This window comes from Globicephala melas, chromosome 1, assembly GCF_963455315.2.
Source record: "Globicephala melas chromosome 1, mGloMel1.2, whole genome shotgun sequence".
Lineage (NCBI taxonomy): Eukaryota > Metazoa > Chordata > Mammalia > Artiodactyla > Delphinidae > Globicephala > Globicephala melas.
Window position 1 is genome coordinate 148,286,063 of NC_083314.1, and position 22,658 is coordinate 148,308,720.

General features: G+C 35.8%; 1 protein-coding gene across 2 annotated transcripts in view; it reads left to right on the forward strand.

The window, feature by feature from the left end:
* SPATA6 (spermatogenesis associated 6) overlaps window positions 1–22,658 on the forward strand; it is a 163,263-nt gene that overhangs the window by 128,422 nt on the left and 12,183 nt on the right. For both annotated transcript variants that reach the window (XM_030870076.2, XM_030870077.2), the window contains exon 12: window positions 14,415–14,506. In XM_030870076.2, the coding sequence (XP_030725936.1) occupies window positions 14,415–14,506 (92 nt within the window). The remainder of the gene's footprint in view (window positions 1–14,414; window positions 14,507–22,658) is intronic.

The window sequence follows — 22,658 nt, forward strand, 5'->3', positions numbered from 1 at the left end:
GTGGCCTCTCCCATTGCGGATCACAGGCTCCGGTCGCGCAGGCTCAGCGTCCATGGCTCACGGGCCCAGCCGCTCCACAGCATGTGGGATCTTCCCGGACCGGAGCACGAACCCGTGTCTCCTGCATTGGCAGGCGGACTCTCAACCACTGCGCCACCAGGGAAGCCCTGTCAGCCCCTGTTTTAATAGTATTCTAATAAGAATACCGTCATTTATCAATTTATTCTACTTTTTATTTGGGGCTAATACTAATAGTGCTGTTATCAACATTATTGTATATGTTCTTTGATGAACATATGTGTACATATTCCTGTTCATTATATACCTGAAATAGAATTGCTGAATCATAAGGAATGTGCTTCTTCTCTAGAAGACACTGCCAAAGAAATTTTCAAAGTGTTCCAGTATCAGTGATTGAGAGTTCTAATTTCTACATATCCTTGCTAATTCACTGTACTTTCTAGGTTTTTGTTTGTTTGTTTGTTTGTTTTCATTATAGCTATTCCAGAGGGTATGAATTGATAATGTTTCATGGTTTTGTTTTGCATATTCTAAAACTGTTACTGGGTACATACAGGTTTAGAGTGTGTTTTTGTTCTGACAGATAGACCTATTGTTGTAAAATGTCTTTATCTCTAGGAAAGATTTTGCCTTCAAATAGAGTTTATCTGACTTATTATAAGCCAACCAAGTTTCTTTTTGTTAATGTTGCTTTGTATTTTTCATCCTTTTACTTTCACCCTTTCTCTGTCCTTACATTTAAGGTATGTGTCTTATATAGTTGGGTTTTTTTTTTTTTTTTTTGCAGTACGCGGGCCTCTCACTGCTGTGGCCTCTCCCGTTGCGGAGCACAGGCTCCGGACGCACAGGCTCAGCGGCCATGGCTCACGGGCCCAGCCGCTCCGCGGCATGTGGGATCTTCCCGGACCAGGGCACGAACCCGTGTCCCCTGCATCGGCAGGCGGACTCTCAACCACTGTGCCACCAGGGAAGCCCTATAGTTGGGTTTTTTTATTATTCAGTTTTCCCCTTCTTTATTTGGTGTCATCATTTAGTTTACTGATATTGTTGGGTTTTTATCTCTTTCATACCTCCTTTAACAAGCAGACTTTTTTCCCTTTAGGGTATATATTTGCTTATTATTATTTTAATAGTTGTACTATAAAATACATCTATCCTTTATTATAGTCTAAGTTTTTTTATTTTTCCAGTTTCCTGATAATGCTAGAATTTTAGAACACTTACACCCCATTTACATCACTTTCCCCTTTAAAGTTATTGTTGCCAAGCATTTTAGATCCCACAATGCATTGATAGTACTGATATACAGTAATGTTCATTTGTATTTGCCTCTATATTGTTTTTCATAGTAATATTTATATTGAACTACATACTCATCTTTTTTGTTGCTCTTTATTTTTGGATTCTTTTTTTAATTTGGATCATTTGCCTGAAGAATTTTCTTTAGTGTTTTTGATGCAGGCCTACCTTTGAAAAATTTGCTTATTTCCATCTACTTATTATTTATTATTTATTTACATATCTACTAAATCTGTGAAAGATTGTTGGCAGATGTTTTTCTTCCTGTACTTTAAAAATGTCGTTCTGGGGGCTTCCTTGGTGGCGCAGTGGTTGAGAGTCCGCCTGCCGATGCAGGGGACATGGGTTCGTGCCCTGGTCCGGGAAGATCCCACATGCCGTGGAGTGGCTGGGCCCGTGAGCCATGGCCGCTGAGCCTGTGCTCCACAACGGGAGAGGCCACAAGAGTGAGAGGCCCGCGTACCACACACACAAAAAAAAAATGTCATTCTGTTATCTTATGGCTTTATCATTTCCTTGAGAAGTCAGTTGTCAGTCTTACCCCTGCCACGTTGAAGGTAATGTCCTTTATCTCTGGCTTCTTTTAATATTTTTTCTTGCCTTTATTTTCAAAAATTTGGTTTTATGTATTAACTCTGCTCAGGATGCTCAGAGCTTTTTGAATATATAAATTCCTGACATAAATTAGTTTGGGAAATTCTAGCCTGTTATCTCTTCATATATGCTGTATGACTGCTCCTTTATTCCTTACTTTTTGTGTGTCTGGTTACATCTGTTATACCTTTTGATTGTATCCCACATGTGTTTTGCATTCCTTTCTGTATTTATCATTCTGTTTTGTCTTTTATTGTGAATGTTTCCTGTGAACCTATCTTCTAGTTCACTGATCTTGTCTTCTGCTGTTTCCAATATGCTGTTCATCCATCTATTAAGTTTTTTTTTTTATTTCAGCTACTTAATTTTTAGATATAAAATGGCTCTGATATATTTTTATAGATGCCAATTTTTTGAACTCCTTAATCTTTATTTCTATTTTGTCCAAATTTTCATTTATTTTCTTAAACATGTTGATCATAATTATTTTAAAGTGCTTGTTTCCTGACTCCAATACCTGGATTAAATTTGTGATCTGCTTCCTTTGTCTTTTTACTTTCTCTTACTAGTCATGTTGTTCTGACTCTTTATGTACCACTTATTTTATAATTAAATTTTAGATATTATGTTTAAAACAAGTTCAGATTTTTCCAGGTGATGAAAGGGTTCCCTCTTTCCTCTACTAGACAGGTAGCATCATAGACCGATAACCTTGCTTTAAAAGAGACTGAATTGGGTTGAGGCTCTGTTGATGTTTTGGTAAATCTCAGTTTACCTTCAATCAAACTTTTGCTGAATCTCAGTTCAGCCATCTTTTTTAGGCATGAGCCTCCAGTGTTTTCAATTTAGAGCCTTTCATGTCTTTGTCTTCTCAGTACCAAGAAACTGAGACAGTTTCCATCCTGCTTGTCAGAGGTTTTAGGCTTAGTTCCTTACATTCCCACAGCAGGGAACTTCAGAAATTATTCATGTATTTGAGTCCCCTCTAGTCTCTGTTTTTGTGACACCAGTTCTGCATAGTCACCAAGATGTCTGCTGGTTTCTCTGTCCACCAGCACCAGCTTTATGGCTAGTTCCAGCGATTCTCAGAAATAGGTGTCTTCAGGGAAAATGTGATTGCAAATGGTCAACTGTCAATTCGCTACTTTCCAGGGCTTTCAACTCTCACCTGCTGTGTTATCAAAGTCTTTCTTCCTGATGGATGTTTGTCTTTTAAGTACCATCTGATTGTATGAGATAGTTCTTTTGCTTTTCAGTCATTTTTGGATTAACTTTTTGCCGCCAACCTGGCACCCCTTCAAAATTTAGCAAATATCTTGACAAGGACCTTTCATGTGTTTGAGGCTTTTCTAGTCTTCAGTTTTACCTCTCTAGCCTAGTGTGATCCACAGAAAAATTCTGCTGGGTGCTCTGTCCCCAGAAATAAGCTTTGCCTGAGCCAAGACCAAGTTTTTTAGCTTAGCTAGTCCAGATTGTTAAGAGTCTTCAGTTTAAAAATACAGTTCCTTAAGTGTCAATATTACTTCTAGGGTTTTTGCTTCTTGCGTTTTCAAGGCCTCTTGCCCTGGCCGATCTTTATTTCTTAAGCACCATAAGACTGTACTAATATCTGCTCTACTTTTCAGATACTTTTGAGTTATCTACCTAGTAGTCCCAGGCAGCTTCATAAATCAATAAATGTCATGATTGAGAGACTAGTTATATATCTAAAGCCTCATAAAACTCTAGTTTCATCACCCCACTCCTACAACCATCAAAAGCTTTGTTAGTTTCTCTGTGTCACAGCAATGACCCTTGTCCTAATCCAAGCCCTGGTTCTCAGCCTCTTGTCCACACTCAGAATGTGCAAATGCTTTGAGGAAAAACAGAAGTGCATGTCATTAGCCCACTTGTCTGCACCTTTCTAATAACTTAAACAATATAAACTTTTTATTTTTTTCTGGCTTTTCTAGTTTTTAGCAAGAGCATTGGTCTGCCATGAATTATTTCACCTAACCTAAAAAAAAATTTCTGTATGTTTTATGAGGAGATTTGTACCTCTTGTGTGTTTGTTTTTTATTGCTGCCATAACAAATTACCATAAATTTGGTGGCTCAAATTAATTATATTACATTTCAGTAGACCTGAATTTCAACATGTGTCTCACTGGGCTAAAATCAAGGTGTCTGTTTTCTACTTAGTGTTTCCAGGGGTGGATCCATTTCCTTGCTTTTTCCAGCTTCTGGCAACCGCCCACATTTCTTGGCTTGTGGCCACTTTCCTACACTTGCAAAGCCAGCAACATTGCATCTCCCTAACTCTTATTCTTAGTCACATCTCCCTCTGTCTAACCACAGCCACAAAAGTTTTCTCTGCCTTAAAGAACTCATTTGATTATATTGGGCCCACCCAAATAATCCAAGGTAGTCTCTTCTTATCAATATCCTTAACCTTAATCAAATCTGCAAAATCCCCTGCTGCCATGTAAGGTAACATATTCACTGGTTCTGGGAATTAAGGCATGGACATCACTGGGAACCATTATTTTGCCCACCACAATGCCACCAACATCTTCCTGGAATACCCTTTTCTGGCAATTGTTAAAATATTTTTTTTTCTTTGTCATATATTTTCAGCAGTTAAATCTTATACACTTAGGTGTGGTTTTCTTTGTATTTATTCAGTTTGACATTTATAGTGCTTCTCAAAAAGCACACATTAGACTTGGTCTCTGTGTGCCATATGTCTCTTAAGGTCTTTTATTTTCATTCCTGGGCATTTTCTGATGGGCATGTTTTATATTACGAATATATTTCAGTCTGTGACTTGCATATTTGTTTTTTTAACAAGAGTCCTTTTGTGAATACAAGTTCTTAATTTAATGTATCTCAGTTACTTTTGGTTACTTTGGTTCTTTGGTTACTTTGGTTCTTTTGGTTAGTACTTCGGTTAGCACTTTCTTTACCCCATGTAAGAAAACTTTGGCTAACCATGGTTCTAAAAATATTCTCCTATTTTAAAAATCTTTAATTGTGTTGCCTTTCACATTAAATCAACAATGCATGTGGATTTGATTTGTATGTATAATGTGAGATTTGGATCAAGATTCATTTTATCCCCATATGATTAAGATCCAGCATCTTTCTCCAAACAGCCATTCTTTTCCTCACTGTATTTACATGGGGATAGTCCTGGATTCTGTTCTGTTCGATTGGGAGTTTAGATACCTAAGTCTGTTTCTGAATTGTCTTCTATTTCATTGGTTTAATTGTCTGATTTTGTGTTAATACCATACTTTCTCAATTGCTATAGGTTTATAATAACCCTTGATAGCCCGTGGCATAAGCCCTTCAGCTTTATTCTTGCTTGCAGGTTGCTGTGATTATTCTTGGTTCTTTGTATCTTTATCTGCATTCCAGAGTCAACTTTTCAGTTTTAAAAACCCTGCTAGGATTTTGATTGGGATTACATTAAATCTGTGCTTTGAGTAGGGGAGAACTGATATCTTACCAGCATTGAGTCTTTCAATCCATAAAAATAGTGACTTTTAAAATTAATTTAGATCTTTAATTTCTTCCAGTTATGTCACAGTTTTTATTTTAGGAGGCTTGCATGTATTTCGGTAGGTTTAATCCTAGATGTTTGATATTTATTATGCTATTATAAATTGTATCTTTTAAAATTCTGTCATCTGTTTGTTCTTGGTATGATGACTTCTTAGAAGAGATTTTTGTATAGTGACCTTGTATCCAGTGACCTCCTTACATTCACATATTAATGTTAATAAATGGTAGATTTTTGGGTATTTACATATGTAATCATAACATCTGTAAATAATGACATTTTTATTTCTTCCTCTTTAATCTTTATGCCTTTTATTTATTTATTTTGCCTTATTACATTATCCAGTATTTCCAATATCCAATAGAAGTGGTTATAGAAAGGGCATCTTGTCTTGTTTGCCATCCAAAGAAGAAAGCTTTTTATAATTCTACGTTAAGTATGATGATTTCTGTAGATTTTTTGTGGGCATTCTTTTCCTGATTACAGAAGTTTCTTATATTCCTTATCTTCTAAGCATTTTTAAAAAATTATAAATGTATGAGTTTTATCACATTGCATCTATTGAGGTGATTATATGCTTTTCCTCCTTATTTTAATGTAGTAAATTACTTAATTTTCAAATGTTAAACCATACTTGCATACTTGGAACAAAATGCTTGGTCATAATTTTTTTAAAATATATCACCGGTTTCAATTTGCTAATATTTTCCCAGGATTTTTACATCTAAGTTAATGATAGTGATTGGTATGTAAGTTTCCTATCTTGTGATGTCCTTCTCAGGTTTTGGCTGGCCTCATAAAAATGAGTTGGAAAATATTCCCAATTATTGTCTGTAAGAGTTTGTGTAAGATTATTTATTTCTTAAATGTTTTAAATAAGTCCATCTTTGACAGTTTTGAATAATGGATTTAATTTGCTAATTTCATTTTATTGTGGCCAGGAAACATCTTTGTATGATTTTAGTCCTTTTAAATTTATTGAGCCTCATTTTATGATCTAACATAATATGGTCTCTTCTGGAGAATTTCCCATGTGTATTTGAGAAGAATGTATATTCTGCTGTTGTCTGATAGAGTGTTCAGTAGATGCCTGTTAGGTCTCATTGGTTTATAGTGTTGTTCAAGTCTTCTGTTTATTTGTTGATCTTCTGATTGTTCTATCCATTGTTGAAAGTGAGGTACTGAAGGTTCTAATATGTGGCAGGAGTTTCTCATTCTCATGCTGTATTAGGGTTCTCCAGAGAAACAGGATGTGTGTGTGTGTGTGTGTGTGTGTGTGTGTGCGCGCGCGCATGTGTATAACAAAGAGAGAGAGAAAGAAATTTTAAAGAACTGGCTTATGTGATTGTGGAGGCTTAGTGAGTCCAAAATCTGATACGCAGGCTGGTTACTCAGGAGAGAGTTGTAGTTCAAGTCCAAAGGCAGTCTGCTAAGCGTTTTACAGTGTCCAGTCTCACATTTAGGTCTTTAATCCATTTTGAGCTTATTTTTGTGTATGGTGTTAAAGAATGTTCTAATTTCATTTTTTTACATGTAGCTGTCCAGTTTTCCCAGCACCGTTTGTTGAAGAGACCGTCTTTCCACCATGTATAGTCTTGCCTCCTTTGTTGTAGATTAATTAACTGTAGGTGCGTGGGTTTATTTGTGGGCTTTCTATCCTGTTCCATTGATCTATATTTGTATTTTTGTGCCAGTACCATAGTATTTTGATGGCTATAGCTTTGTAGTATAGTCTGAAGTCAGGGAGCCTGATTCTTGTAGCTCCGTTTTTCTTTCTCAAGATTGCTTTGGCTATTCGGGGTCTTTTGTGTCTCCATACAAATTTTAAGATTTTTTGTTCTAGTTCTGTGAAAAATGCCATTGGTAATTTGACAGGGATTGCATTGAATCTGTAGATTGCATTGGGTATTATAGTCATTTTGACAATATTCATTCTTCCAATCCAAGAACATGGTATATCTTTCCATCTGCTTGTGTTGTCTTCGATTTCTTTCATCAGTGTCCTATAGTTTTTGGAGTACAGGTCTTTTGTCTCCTTAGGTAGGTTTATTCCTAGGTATTTTATTATTTTTGATGTGATGGTAAATGGGATTGTTTCTTAAATTTCTCTTTCTGATCTTTCATTTCTAGTGTATAGAAATGCAACAGATTTCAGTGTATTAATTTTATAACCTACAACTTTACCAAATTCACTGATGAGCTCTGGTAGTTTTCTGGTAGTGTCTTTAGGATTTTCTATGTATAGTATCATATCATCTCCAAACAGTGACAGTTTAACTTCTTCTTTTCCAATTTGGATTACTTTTATTTCTTTTTCTTCTCTGTTTGCCATAGCTAGGACTTCCAAAACTATGTTGAATAAAAGTGTGAAGAGAGGAAAACATAGGCAGAACACTCTCTGACATAAATTGCAGCAGTATCTTTTTTGATCTGTCTCCCAGAGTAATGGAAATAAAAACAAAATTAAACAAATTAGACCTAATTAAACTCAAAAGCTTTTGCACAGCAAGAGAAATCATAAACAAAATGAAAAGACAATCCACAGATTAGGAGAAAATATTTGCAAATGAATTGACCAACAAGGAATTAGTCTCCAAAATTTACAGACAGCTCATATAGCTTAATATCTTCAAAACAAACAACCCAATCAGAAAATGGGCAGAAGACCTAAATAGACATTTCTCCAAAGAAGACATACAGATGGCCAAGAGGCACATGAAAAGATGTTCAACGTGCCTAATTATTAGAGAAACACAAGTCAAAACTACCCTGAGATACCAATTCACACCAGTCAAAATGACTATCATCAAAAAATCCATGAACAATAAATGCTGGAGAGGGTGTGGAGAGAAGGGCACCCTCCTACACTGGTGGTCCGAATGTAAATTGGTACAGCCACTATGGAGAACAGTATGGAGATTCCTTAAAAAACTAAAAATTGAGCTACCATATGATCTTGCAATCCCACTCCTGGGCATATATCTGGAGAAAAACATGGTCCAAAATGATACATGCACCCCAGTGTTCATTGCAGCACTGTTTACAATAGACAGGACATGGAAGCAACCTAAATGCAATCGACAGAGGAATGGATAAAGAAGATGTGGTACATATGTACAATGGAATATTACTCAGCCATTAAAAAGAATGAAATAATGCCATTTGCAGCAAAATGGATGGACCTAGAGATTGTCATACTGAGTGAAGTAGGTCAGACAGAGAAAGAGAAATATAGTATAATGTCCCTTATATGTGGGATCTAAAAAGAAATGATTCAAATGAACATTTACAAAACAGAAACTGGAAACGAACACAGACTTAGAGAACAAACTTACAGTTACGGGGGGGCGAAGAGTCAGGGGAAGCGATAGTTTGGGGAGTTGGGGATTGACATGTACACACTGCTATATTTAAAATGGATAACCAACAAGGACCTACTGTATAGAACAGGCAACTCTGCTCAATATTATGTAAAACCTAAACAGGAAAAGAATTTGAAAAAGAATAGATACATGTATATGTATAACTGAATCACTTTGCTGTACACCTGAAACTATCACAACATTGTTAATCAACTATACTCCAATATAAAATAAAAAGTTAAAAAAAAAAAATAAGGCAGTCTGCTGGCAGAAATCCTTCTTCCTGGGGAGAGATCAGTCTTTGTTCTATTAAGGCCTTCAGCTGACTAGATGAGGCCCACCCACATTATGGAAGGCAATGTGCTTTATTCAGAATCCAGTGATTTAAATGTTAATCTCATCCATAAAAGTGCCACAGAAATATCCATTATAATGTTTAACCAAATGTCTGGGTACCATGGCTAAGCCAAGCTGACACATAAAATTAACCATCACACATGCATTTCCACACTCTGCCTCCAGAAGTTTGTAAAAAGTAGCATTTAAGTGTTCTTTAAGTGGTCTTCCCTTTAGTCTTTATTATCCTCTAATATACTTACAATATAAATCAGTTTATAGAATTAGAAAAACCTGGTTCAAGGCCAGCTCCGCAACTTCTTATCTTTGTGACTTTGAACAACTCTAAATTTTCTCTACATTACGATTTAGGAAATTGAAGCATTAATCGTCCAGGGTGATAATGCAAATTAGAACTAGTGGTTAAATTCTATTGGAATTCTTGTTCTTGTACACACTTCATTATAAATAGTGTTTTGAATTTGACAGCAATGAAACACATCTTATAGGTTTTTAAACTATATATGAGAATTTCATTTGAGAATGACAGGGGTATGTTTTATTAAGTACTATTTAATTAGTGAGATGACTACTTTTAGTTCTTGCTTTATCATAGACTTTTTTTTTTAACTGGCTGCAGCTGTGGGTTGGCTGCTGCTTTTCTTTTTAAAATTTATTTATTTTTGGCTGCATTGGGTCTTCGTTGCTGCGCGCAGGCTTTCTCTAGTTGCGGCAAGTGGGGGCTACTCTTCATTGTGGTGCGCGGGCTTCTCATTGCGATGGCCTCTCGTTGCAGAGCACGGGCTCTAGGCGCGCGGGCTTCAGCAGTTGCAGGACGCAGGCTCAGTAGGTGTGGCTCGCAGGCTCTAGAGCGCAGGCTCAGCCGTTGTGGCCCATGGGCTTAGTTGCTCCGCGGCATGTGGGATCCTCCCGGACCAGGGCTTGAACCTGTGTCCCCTGCTCTGGCAGGGAGATTCTTAACCACTGCTCCACCAGGGAAACCCTATCATAGACTATTGAATCACTGTTGTCCTAAATTTTTCAGTTTGCAAGCATGTATGGGTATCTTTTATTTCTTTGTTCCAGGGGTGTTCTAAGAATGATGTCAGTTACATGTATAAGATAGTGATCATTGGTGACAGGAATCTTAAGAGAACATTTAACTTACTGCCAGTTTCAGGGAAGGAGAGCCCACAGCTTCTTTTAATAGTATGTCATTTTATTAATGACTTTTGCTGAAAGAAAACTGTTTCTTCATGGAAATCCTAAAAAAAATTTTTCTGGGCTAAATTATTTCAGAATACCCTCATAAAAAACTAACTGAATAGATATTAGCTGAAAGAGTTTGAGCTTAATTTTCATACTGGATAATAATCTAATGGTTTGGAATGGAGATTTTTATTTTATAGTTCAGCTTATTTGCATTTCAGGAGGGAGTATAATGTAAATAAAGTTAGATCTGGGTTTAAGTTCCAGCTCTGCCACTTAGTAACTTGTATCTTTGGGCATGTTGTTAATTTTTCCAAGTTGCAGTGCCTTTTTCATAAGGTTATTGAAGGCTTACAAGATATTCATTTAAGAAGTACCTAACTCAGCCCTAGATACGTTGAAGGAACTGAACAAATATTGGTGTCATCCATCTTTTCCTGTGTTTACATGTGGACAAATGGGAATGTCGGTGAGAAATAAGAGGGGAATCACTTCCCTATGCTCCGGAAATATATTTTTCTGGCACTAATGGGAATGATATATCTCTTCTAATACTTGTTTTAGTCATAGTTGATGGCTTATGATAGGTATGATGTTTGTTGCCTCTCTGGTTTTTTATAACTTGATCTTTTTAAAAACAGCTTACACAAGGATGCTTATAAGAGATATGTATGTGTTTGAATATATATAAATGTCACACAATGGTCTTAAAATTTGAAGAGAATAACCGTGAAGGCCATATAGTCCTTTTTGTTTCTTGGGGCAGAATTCCCCTTCCTGAACTCCTTGATTATAGATAGGTATTAGTGCTCTATGTGAATAGCTTTAGTGATTGTGCCCTTACTCCCTCTTACGACAGTCATTCTGTTTTTAGAATGCTCTATTAATTAGGCAGTTCTTCCTCATTTTGTCCTTTATTATATCCTATAATAATTCTACCTGTTGATCCATTCTACTCATAGAGATTCACAGAATAGACAAACTTTATTCCACATGTGTGCAGGAATCATGTCTTAGTCATCTTTCTATCCTCACAGAGTCTAGGATAGTAAGTACCCAGCTCAAAATAGGGGTATTATTCAATGAATAATTGAGGTTCATATTTCTAAGGCCCTTTTGTATTTTTTTCATATATAAACTTTTAAAATTTAGTCTACATTTTTTATTACTCCTGGTCAAAAATTATTTTTTTCAACTGTATTGACAAAATTAAACCAGGAATATTGATTTATGTTTATGTCTGATATCACTTATCATATAATCTAGAAATTAATATTTCTTCCAAGGATAGAATTTTAAAATTCAACATCATTTACATCTCTTTCATTCAGTTTTTCTTGCAATATACTCTATTTCTGAAGATTGAAAACATATTAACATAGTGTCTTATTTCTTACACTTTCCTTTGCAGTGTCTTTTGTACTCATTACAGGTGATTACATTTTCTGTGATATTAATAGAGTAAATGCTCTACTTCATTGGCTTATCAGACTGGACAAAAATAAGAAACATCCATCTATATACTATTTAAGAAAAAGATGTAAACATAATAATAAGGAAAAGTTAGAAATAAAAGTACAAATATATATCATCCAAGCACTGACTAAAGGAAAGCTATTGTAGCTATATCAATGGTAAACCAAAAAAATGTTAAGGGAAAAAGCATTAATAGAAATAAATGGAGTTACTTCATAACAGTAAAAGGGCTCAATTCACATAGAAGTTATAATAATTCTAAATATATATTCACATTTTCTGTGATTTTTAAACTTGCTCTATTATGTATTGCTTACATTTTTTAACTGAATGCTCTCTTTCTAATTTCATGCCATCACCAAATTTTTAAAATCATTTTTCTTGATAATCTTTTTTGGGTTTTTTTTACATCTTTATTAGAGTATAATTGCTTTACAATGGTGTGTTAGTTTCTACTTTATAACAAAGTGAATCAGTTATACATATACATATATCCCCATATCTCCTCCCTCTTGCATCTCCCTCCCTCCCACCCTCCCTATCCCACCCCTCTAGGTGGTCACAAAGCACCGAGCTGATCTCCCTGTGCTATGAGGCTGCTTCCCACTAGCTATCTACCTTACATTTGGTAGTGTATATATGTCCATGCCTCTCTCTCGCTTTGTCACAGCTTACCCTTCCCCCTCCCCATATCCTCAAGTCCATTCTGTAGTAGGTCTGTGTCTTTATTCCTGTCTTACCCCTAGGTTCTTCATGACATTTTTTTTCTTAAATTCCATATATATGTGTTACCATACGGTATTTGTCTTTCTTTATCTGACTTACTTCACTCTGTATGACAGACTCTAGGTCTATCCACCTCATTACAAATAGCTCAATTTCATTTCTTTTTATGGCTGAGTTAAATTAATGCCACATCTTCTTTATCCATTCATCCGATGATGGACACTTAGGTTGTTTCTATCTCCGGGCTATTGTAAATAGAGCTGCAAAGAACATTTTGGTACATGACTCTTTTTGAATTATGGTTTTCTCAGGGTATATGCCCAGTAGTGGGATTGCTGGGTCATATGGTAGTTCTATTTGTAGCTTTTTAAGGAACCTCCATACTGTTGTCCATAGTGGCTGTACCAATTCACATTCCCACCAGCAGTGCTAGAGTGTTCCCTTTTCTCCACACCCTCTCCAGCATTTATTGTTTGTAGATGTTTTGATGATGGCCATTCTGACTGGTGTGAGATGGTATCTCATTGTAGTTTTGATTTGCATTTCTCTAATGATTAATGATGTTGAGCATTCTTTCATGTGTTTGTTAGCAGTCTGTATATCTTCTTTGGAGAAATGTCTATTTAGGTCTTCTGCCCATTTTTGGATTGGGTTGTTTGTTTTTTTGATATTGACCTGCATGAGCTGCTTATAAATTTTGGAGATTAATCCTCTGTCAGTTGCTTCATTTGCAAATATTTTCTCCCATTCTGAGGGTTGTCTTTTGGTCTTGTTTATGGTTTCCTTTGCTGTGCAAAAGCTTTTAAGTTTTCATTAGGTCCCATTTGTTTATTTTTATTTTTATTTCCATTTCTCTAGGAGGTGGGTCAAAAAGGATCTTGCTGTGATTTATGTCATAGAGTGTTCTGCCTATGTTATCCTCTAAGAGTTTGATAGTGTCTGGCCTTACATTTAGGTCTTTAATCCATTTTGAGCTTATTTTTGTGTATGATGTTAGGGAGTGATCTAATCTTTGATAATCTTTGTTCAGCTGATTTCTTACATAAAGTGAATGACCACCTTATTAATACTAATCCCTACAGCAATCTGTGCTTACTGGTTCCTTTTACCATCAGTTCTCTTTATTTCTGTTCCTGTTTGACCACAGAACAAGGGTATTAGCTAGTAGTTGAGAAAGATATTTGATACTAAATTATATAAAATTACCATATGTAAGAACATCCTTACTGTGAATGACATAGTTTACAAAGCTATCTCTTTAGAATTCTATTTCTTATGCCCTTGAGTTGATCTCTCAGAAGTAAAGAACAGCCTGCCCATAGAAGGAGGAGGAGCCATGTGTTTTGATTCCAACTACCCTGCCTTTAATTTTTACTTCTTGTGGCTTGTTACTGCATTTTGGTATACACGTAATAATTCTAAATCACTTCCTTCGTAAGTAATAGGTATGTGTTAAAATGCTTAGATTTACATAGTTTTCCCAAATACTTATTTTTCAGAGTGCAGGTATAATCTTTTAGGAGTCCACATAACAATGTGTAGGCTATTACCTACTACACATCTTATTACATATCTTGACACAGTATCCATTTCTATTTATTCATTGATTCAAGAAACATCTATTGTGTTTCTAGTCTTTGATAAGCAGTATTAGTAATACTATAATAAAACTGTATTAGTTTCATTGAACAGAATAGTAAATTCTCACTAACCCTTTTGTTCCTTTCCTAAGAAATCCAGCATTTAATTCAATTCCTTTCATTGGGGGAGGGGGAGAACAATTACCACAGAAACATGGGTGTCATTTTAATTATAAAATAAATTAATGCAAATCTTTAAATTTTTCAGGATGAGAGAGACCCAGAGAAAGAAGATGAACTGGAATTGAAAAGAGGTCTTTTATATAGAGACTCTGCCTATGACAGTGACCCAGAGTATAGGTATGAGCTTGATTAATACAGTGTATAGAGATCTTCTCATAGTTAATATAAAAATAACCTGGTTTTTAATCTGCAGGATTTGTGGCAAATTTAGACTCAATATTTATTTATTTATATTTTATTTTAACTATGTAAAATCCTATTATAGTATTTTAATGTTTGCCTTACTGAAAATTTTCAGTGAAATCAAATATAGTCAATTAATGGTGGTGCCTTTCATCCTACTTAAGATTTCTAGTGTATTTGGCTGCCTTGCAAATCCACATATTCAGGACTTAGTTCAGGATGTATTTATTCTCATCCTGAATAAATGAGGAAACAACAGGTTTCAAAATTTAGATCATGAGAGCTTCACTGGTGGCGCAGTGGTTGAGAGTCCGCCTGCCGATGCAGGGGACACGGATTCGTGCCCCGGTCCGGGAAGATCCCACATGCCTCGGAGCGGCTGGGCCCGTGAGCCATGGCCACTGAGCCTGCGCATCCGGAACCTGTGCTCCGCAACGGGAGAGGCCACAACAGTGAGAGGCCCGCGTACCGCAAAAAAAAAAAATTTAGATCATGAGTAAGCCTTTTTTATTTTTTTTATTTTTCTCTTATGTTAATAAGAGAAATTCAGTTCTTCTAGCCTAAAATTTCAGAAATGTTAGTAATAATACAGTTTTTGCAAAATTATACTAGCAAATGTCATGAAGGCTTTTGAAAACTTTATGTTAATTGCCATTAAGTGTGGTATTAAAAACTGAATGTAAATTGTGAGTTTATATAACTAAAGTTTCTCTAAGGCCTTTGATGCTATGCCACTGATTACTATATGGCTTCCACCTTCCTGAGTTTCCTGAAAAACAAATGTAAGAAAAAAGCTCCAGATAATGGAATATGTTTTATTGCTATAACTGGTGTTTTGGACTAAAATCTCTGATATTTGCCCTGGGAAGCTAGGCTAGGCATTCCATAAACATGTGAGGACTTTTCCTTTTGTCCCTTACACAGAGTATAAGTCTGAGCTCCTGTCCAAAGTTACTGCTTCCCATCCTTGAGGAAACCTAGGTGTCTCATGAAGGAAAGTAGTGTATTTTATATGAGTTTGAAGAAAAAGCAATTCAAATGGGAAAAGGAAGGGCCAAGAAAGTGCATACCTTGATGAAGAATTTGTACCGTTTATTGTTGTTACTTAAACTTCTAATTCTTAGATTTCCGGTATATGCATTAGCATCCCAATTTTGCGTTCTGTATCCACGTAATTAATTCTAATTGAGGTAAGGAGTGAGTAGGGTTGATAAAGCAAAGGGTCTGATTTTCAAACTCCTATATGTATAATATGCTTCTTAAAAATATAGATTTCTACTTTCTACCTCCATAGATTCTGGTTCCTAACACACAGAGGTGTGACCTAGAAATCTGCATTTTAAAAAGTATCATGAATGATTCTAGTGAAGGTAAGATAAGGACCATATTTTGAAAAACATTGGTTTCTATTTAAAGTTTGCCATAAACCTTAGTATTGGTTCTTTTTCCCGTTCACCAAGCAATGTTAATGGCTAAGCTTTTGGTCACCTGAGACTGTTTCAGTACCTCTCAAGTGAGAGGGTTAAGCAGAGCATCAGGAAAGTTCTGCTCACACATTTCTGAGATTACTTTATATTCCTTGCTGCTTCTCTTGGACCAGTAGGACATACTTGGACCAATAGGACACAGTGGTCAGTGCCTCAAGACATTTTATAAGAGTATCTTTGATATTAGCTCCAGAAGCTACCGAACTGATCAGGGTATTATTTTAGTTTTATCCCCAAGTCATATTATATAGTAGGCCAAGAAGTCACCCCATTCTACTTTCCATCTCACAGATGAGAGAACCCACACTCACAGTAGTCACCCACTTGCTTGCCTTAAGGCTTCCATCAGCAGAAATCAAGAGGGAACTTGAGATCTTGGCTAAAAATTACCCCTCTGCAGACATCCATTGACACAGGGGTCAAGAGGAAGTCTGCATGGACCTCTGGAAGGGCTGAGTGAGGAGCTCAGCAAATCCTCTCCTCCGAAAGCAACAAAATTGAACAGAATTGTCAAAAACAACAATTTAAGGACTCTGGAAATTGACCAAAGGAATATAACAAATTGAGGAGCGTTTATCAAGAAAATCTACTGAAGCTCCATGAGAGCAGTAGGAGTCTGTGGCATTTTGCCTGGAGCTCCAGTCCCTACCCCCCACCCCCCAGCTCCTCAGCACAAAAGTCTACTGGGGCAGTCACGCCAAAAGACAGGCAGCTCTGCTGCCAGAGGGGACTGACTTTATATGGCGCATAGCATAGGAAATTTCATGTGTGGGGGGATTACTGGAAACAATAATGATCCCACTGGCAAACAATAAGGGAGGGCTTGAGGTCTTACTGCTTACTGGGGCAGCCAACAAAAATCCAAGGACAAGATAGCCACAGTTGTCCTTGATAAAGTTCTACGTATCCCTGGTAGTCTAGAACATTATGTGTATGTATAAGGCTGTAAACATGTTCAGGAGAGACCAGAGAGCGTGTGAGGGAGTCACTACTCCATGGCTGAATGTGAGGCCTTATGAAGGCAGAAAGCAAGTTCCAGGGCAGATTTATCAACCAGATAAACTTTGAATGTATTCCTTAAGCCACACATAGGTCCACTGGCAAAACATGGAAACGTTATAGGATTATTGACTCAGACCAATCATTTGTTGGTCATCAAGCTATGTTGACGCAGGGGCAACCCCTAGGAGGCCAGGCTTAAAAATAGAAACAATAATTGAAAAAAATAAAAATAAAAATGAAGAGACACCAGCAGCTACACAGTGCAAAGGAAACAGACTTTACAGCATAGATCCAGGCAAGTCACTAAACAAAGAATCCAATACAACTTGGTAACGAGTGAGAACCCAGAGTTGCTACAATTTTTATCTAAATTGTTGTTTTCAACAAAAAATTATGAGACATGCAAAGAAACAGTAAAGTGTGATCCATACACATGAAAAATGAGTTACTAGAAACCTCCTGAGGCAGCCCTGGGGATGCAACAGCTATGTTTAAAGAACTAAAGAGACATATAATGACAGTCAAATAGAGAATATTCATGAAGAGATAGAAATTATTTTCTTTCATATTTTTCCCAGGAAAAACTATGCCCAGGACTCAATCCTTTATCTTATGATCTAGATATACATTGTGGCTATCAGCCATGGAGTACAGCAGATGTTCCATGTTTTCTGCAGGAAGAGCAGAACGGCAAATTAGAGTGCTTGTTATTTCATCTTCCAGGCATCAGCCTATCCGTGCTAGCTGTCCTGTGTTTTCCATCACCTTTGAGAATGAAATTCACTTGAAAGAAATCTCTTATCAAGGAGTTATTAAGTGACCTTTTACGTCCAATAATTTAAGATTTGAGAGCTGGATTGGGGAAAGAATTTACTACCCATGAAGACGTCCTTTTCAACTTTCATATTGCCTATGTTTCAGAAAATTTTAGGCATTTGCTATGGTAGCCTTGCCAGTTTCCAGGGCCCTGGGATGCTCTTTCTCCTTTTAGTACCTTCTATATATTTTTCAAATTTCTTCAGTTTTCAGGATGTTGAAATTTCTCTATACTGTAGTACACTTCTGGCATCATTATTCAATTTGATCATTAGTCCTAACTGAAGACCAGGCATGAGGTGATGCTTCCTGTAGATGGGAGTTGGCCACAAAAAGAGAGGGGAAGATAAAAATAATTTTAATTTCATGTTTAGAACATGACTTGGCCTTTTATGACTATTACCCCAGATTTTTAGCCGTGTTGTTCTTTTATGGAACTAGCTATTGATATAAACTGTTTTCTATTGTGCATGTTTTGCAGGTTATTAACAGTAAGAATATGCTCAGTATAAATGCTTTAATTATGAAACTGTTTATAACAGAATCTCAAACTAAGTAATTTAAACTTTGACTATATTTTTCAATAACACAGCTTGACTGTAGTTTTCATTTCCTGCCCATTGCTCACTATCTGATTAACTTGGTGAATTTACCAAGATGTCTTTAGTACTAATAAATGCAAGAAAAAAAGTCTAAATAATATATAGACTTAAAGTCTCTTGAATAACTAAGAATAAGCTTTCAGTTTTAAGTGAGAAAATGTTGCTCAAATCTAATTTGAATTCTTTGGATTTTGTGTTATCTGGTATTTTTATTGATATTTCAGACTAATTTGTGCCTTGGTTCTGTTACAGTATGATGTCTGGAATAACCAGTCTTCTTGTTTATCTAGTGAATGCTTACTCATTCTTTAGGACTAAATTCAAGTTATTCCCTCTTCTGAGATACCTTTTATGACCTCAGCAAACTGTTAGTCATTTTCTCCTTTATCCTGCCACTTCCTCTCACATATATAATTTCAATTAGCAATATTTATCTCACAGTGATCATTTCATTATGTCTGTTTTGCCCCCTTCTGTTAAGTGTGAGGCACAGAGGTTTTGCTTACCTTTGTTTTTTGACTGCCCATCAAGGTCTCTGACATGTACTAGGAGCTCAATTTTTAAAAAAAAAACAGTTCAGATATTAAAATTGGGTCTTTTATTAATAATGATCAGTTGAATTTGCTGAAACTCTTTATTATTAAATATCACGTATTATGGTTGTGATATTTAGTAACATCTCTAGATAAGGAATCAACAGTGGAATTAATCCTGATGAAAGCTGTTAGAACTTACTTGTTGTCAGTGGCTCATTTCTGCACATCCTTACTCAGAGAAGGGAAGTAAATCACGTATAAGTAACCCGTCTTCAGTATATTCATTTGAATAGACTTCTATTAATGTTTACTGTATAGTTTCTGTGAATAATAAAAGAAGATAAATGGCAACATGCAATTTTTTTCCCGAAGCTTTTAAAATTTCATAGAAAAGCCACTAATTTAGTGCTTTCTAAAGTGTAGTTCCTAGACCAGCAGCATCAGCATGACCCTGGTACTTGTTAGAAATCCAAATTCTTGGACCCCATCTCACACATCCTCAATTAGTAACTCTGGGGGTGAGGCTCAGTAATGCGAGTTGTAATAAGCCCTCCAGATGACTCTGATGTGTGTTAAAGTTTGAGAATTACTGCTATAATTTATCAGTAAATTTTGATGTCTTTAATGACATTTTATCTTTGTGTGGTATATTTAAAGATACAGAATGCTTTACAGATTTTATTAGACCACAATTTAGTCTCTCCCTATCATCTATTCTGAACTCCAAGATTTTGAGTATTTTCCTTCCTACATTCCATCCATCCATCCATCCATCCATCAGTCTATCCATCATCCATCCATTCAATGTCTATAGAGCATACATCACATCCTCAGTACTATTCTACATGTTTTGTCAAAGTTGTGCTTGATAGGAACCTTTATAGAGTATTATGGGAAGAAATTCTTCTCTTATATTATGTCTTTATATTGAATCTTAGATCACAAGTTTAAAGTATAGAATATGCATTATCATCTTTTAATGTCATTTTCAACTCTGGTTATATGAGTACAAATGGCAAATGGCCAATTTTTTTATTCTCATGACCTTCCAGTTATTTATTAGAATTAATATTATTTGCATGGCATATCCATCTTACCCTCTGACCTTCGTTTTCATGTATATAACCTTATAGATATTTTATCTGAAAACTATGTGTCAAGTAGTATGTACTTGGTCTTCATTTCGTACTGATATAGAAAACACTGTCAGGGTTTCAAGTGAGTTTAACCTTCTGTAAGCAAAATACTAGTATCCTAGTCCATGTTAAGCTGCCTGCGACCTTTCTCTTCTCTGTATATACGCTAGGCCTTAAAAAATAAATTTATAATTTATACCTTAGCAACATTTAAGATTTGAAAGTGCTCGGTTCTCAGGTATTATCCTGGTCTCTGGTTTTTTTTGTCTTTTTTTTCTTAATAGTTTTGTCATTATTAAATAGAGGGCCCCCTATTCAAGTAGCAAGAGTAAATTGCCAAAAAATGTACTGCATTTAATAAAATAGCAATTTTATCCCTGCTTTAAAGATAACCATTTTACGTTATATAGCACTAATTCAGTGTTTTGTAGGGGAGGAACTTTGAATGCTTTGAATGAATGAATGCTGGAGATACTCATGGTAAAATACAGAAGTGTAGTCTTTAAAAGCCTATTACTATAATAAGACTTTTTAAGTGTCGCTTACACATTGTAAACTTATTAATATTCCCAATAATGGAAAATCAGAACTGACTCAATATGTTCACAGTTTATTAGTTAGATAGCCAAATACTTCCATGTCTAGAAGTAAATGTTGCTTTTAAGATTCTGCTACTCTTTGTTTGCACCTGTCCATGCGTATTAGAACCTGTTCTGCAAACACCTCTGTTTTGCAAACACCTCTGTTTCGCAGTTCAGACTTCTAGGATGAGCCAATTCCCAAATTCTCTCCGGAGAACTACAGTACTGTTTACTAAATTGATAATTTTGCAATTTTAAGTAGAAATAAACTTCCTGTCAAAATTTGCAAGATTTTAAAAGCATTAGGATGTCTGTTTTGGCCACTTTAGCTCTGTTTTACAGACCCTTATCAGGTTCACAGTTGCTCCTAAAATTATTTCTGAATTTTATTTATTCACTTATTCATTCATATGATAATTTATGATAGGGATTAGGAATTTGATTTACAATCTCAGAAAAACCTACACAATGATTTTTAAAGTTAGCAGCCCTACTATTACTTACCTTTCTGAGATTTGGGTAGTAGCTTAATAAAAATTCAAATTTCTGTTGACTAGGTTTATTGTGGTAGAACTAGCCCGGCAAAATATAGAGTTCAGAAAAGAACATTATCATCTGACCATCAGTATGCAGTAAAGTTGATGACTGTGGACAACAGGGAGATTAAGGACAGATCTGTGTTTTGTGAAATATTAATTAGTGCATGACTTGACATAAAACAAAAAAAGCAACAAATAAACCAAATACAGCTAAACAAACAAAACACAACATGTGGCACTCCTGAAGTAGTATGCGGGAGCAGAGGCAAATGTGGGGACTTAGGCTGGTAGATATACTTGCAGAGGTACAAAGTACATGCAGAAGAAGTTCTATTAATGTATTTGTGTGTGTGATTTCTCTATCACTTGACTCGAATTGTCCAAAAAAAACTGTTTTGAGTGACTGTTTCAGCAGGAGTTAGGCTTGGTGAGAAATTGTATGAAAGACATTGTATTCAGTTGGTTAGACTATTTCTTAAGCAAAGCTAATGAAAGGTGGAAACTATGGCAAGCTCTAAGAATAACACAGCCACTTTGTGCCTTTTTTTGTGACCACTTTTACTGAGTTCAGGTGGTAGATTGACTTCAGGTGAAACAGCAAATTCTTTTTACAGATATCCAGCTCCCAGAGTTGCTATTTCACAATTCACAAGTAACATCATGGGACTGATAAGTCAGGGAGGAAATTGTTTGTTTTGTGTGGAGTGAGATTCCAAATATATGAAGTCAATATTTGTAATTTAATAGCAAGGACATACAGTTTTATATGGCATAATCTCTAACATGCCTGAGAGGTCTTATCTATAACAAGTACTTAATTTATTAAAGTGAGTTCATTATTTGTTTAAAAAATAAAATAAACTCAGTCTTTTTAAAAGTCAATGTTTTATTTCTAGCAAATTAAAGAAAAGCACTATCAAGCCTTCAGAAAGAGTTGCCTTTTCTTCTCTATTCCCATTACAATGAGCCTAGTCCTGGTCTATTTTATAGCTTCCATCTGTTCTCTTTTTTCTTCAACACCCTCAAAATAACAGTATTTCTCTATCGCTTCAAATACAGACTCTTCCACCTTGTTTTCCGTTTTCTAAAAGTGATTCATATTCTGTCGAATTTTCTACTCCTCCTTGAGGACAATAGCATGCCACAGTGGAAAGGACATTAGAGCCACAGAAATGGTATCCTTTTCCATTCTGCCGCTTACTACCTAAAGAGGCTTAGGCAAGTCACTTGACTTCACTGAGTCTCAGTTTCCACAGTTACCAACTTCAGAGGGTTGTAAGATTTTTTATAAATATGTATAAATATATATAAAGTACCTAGTAGTTCAATGCCTTATATTTAATAACTTTTGTGTGCCAGGTAAGCACTGTACCATGTACTTTACATA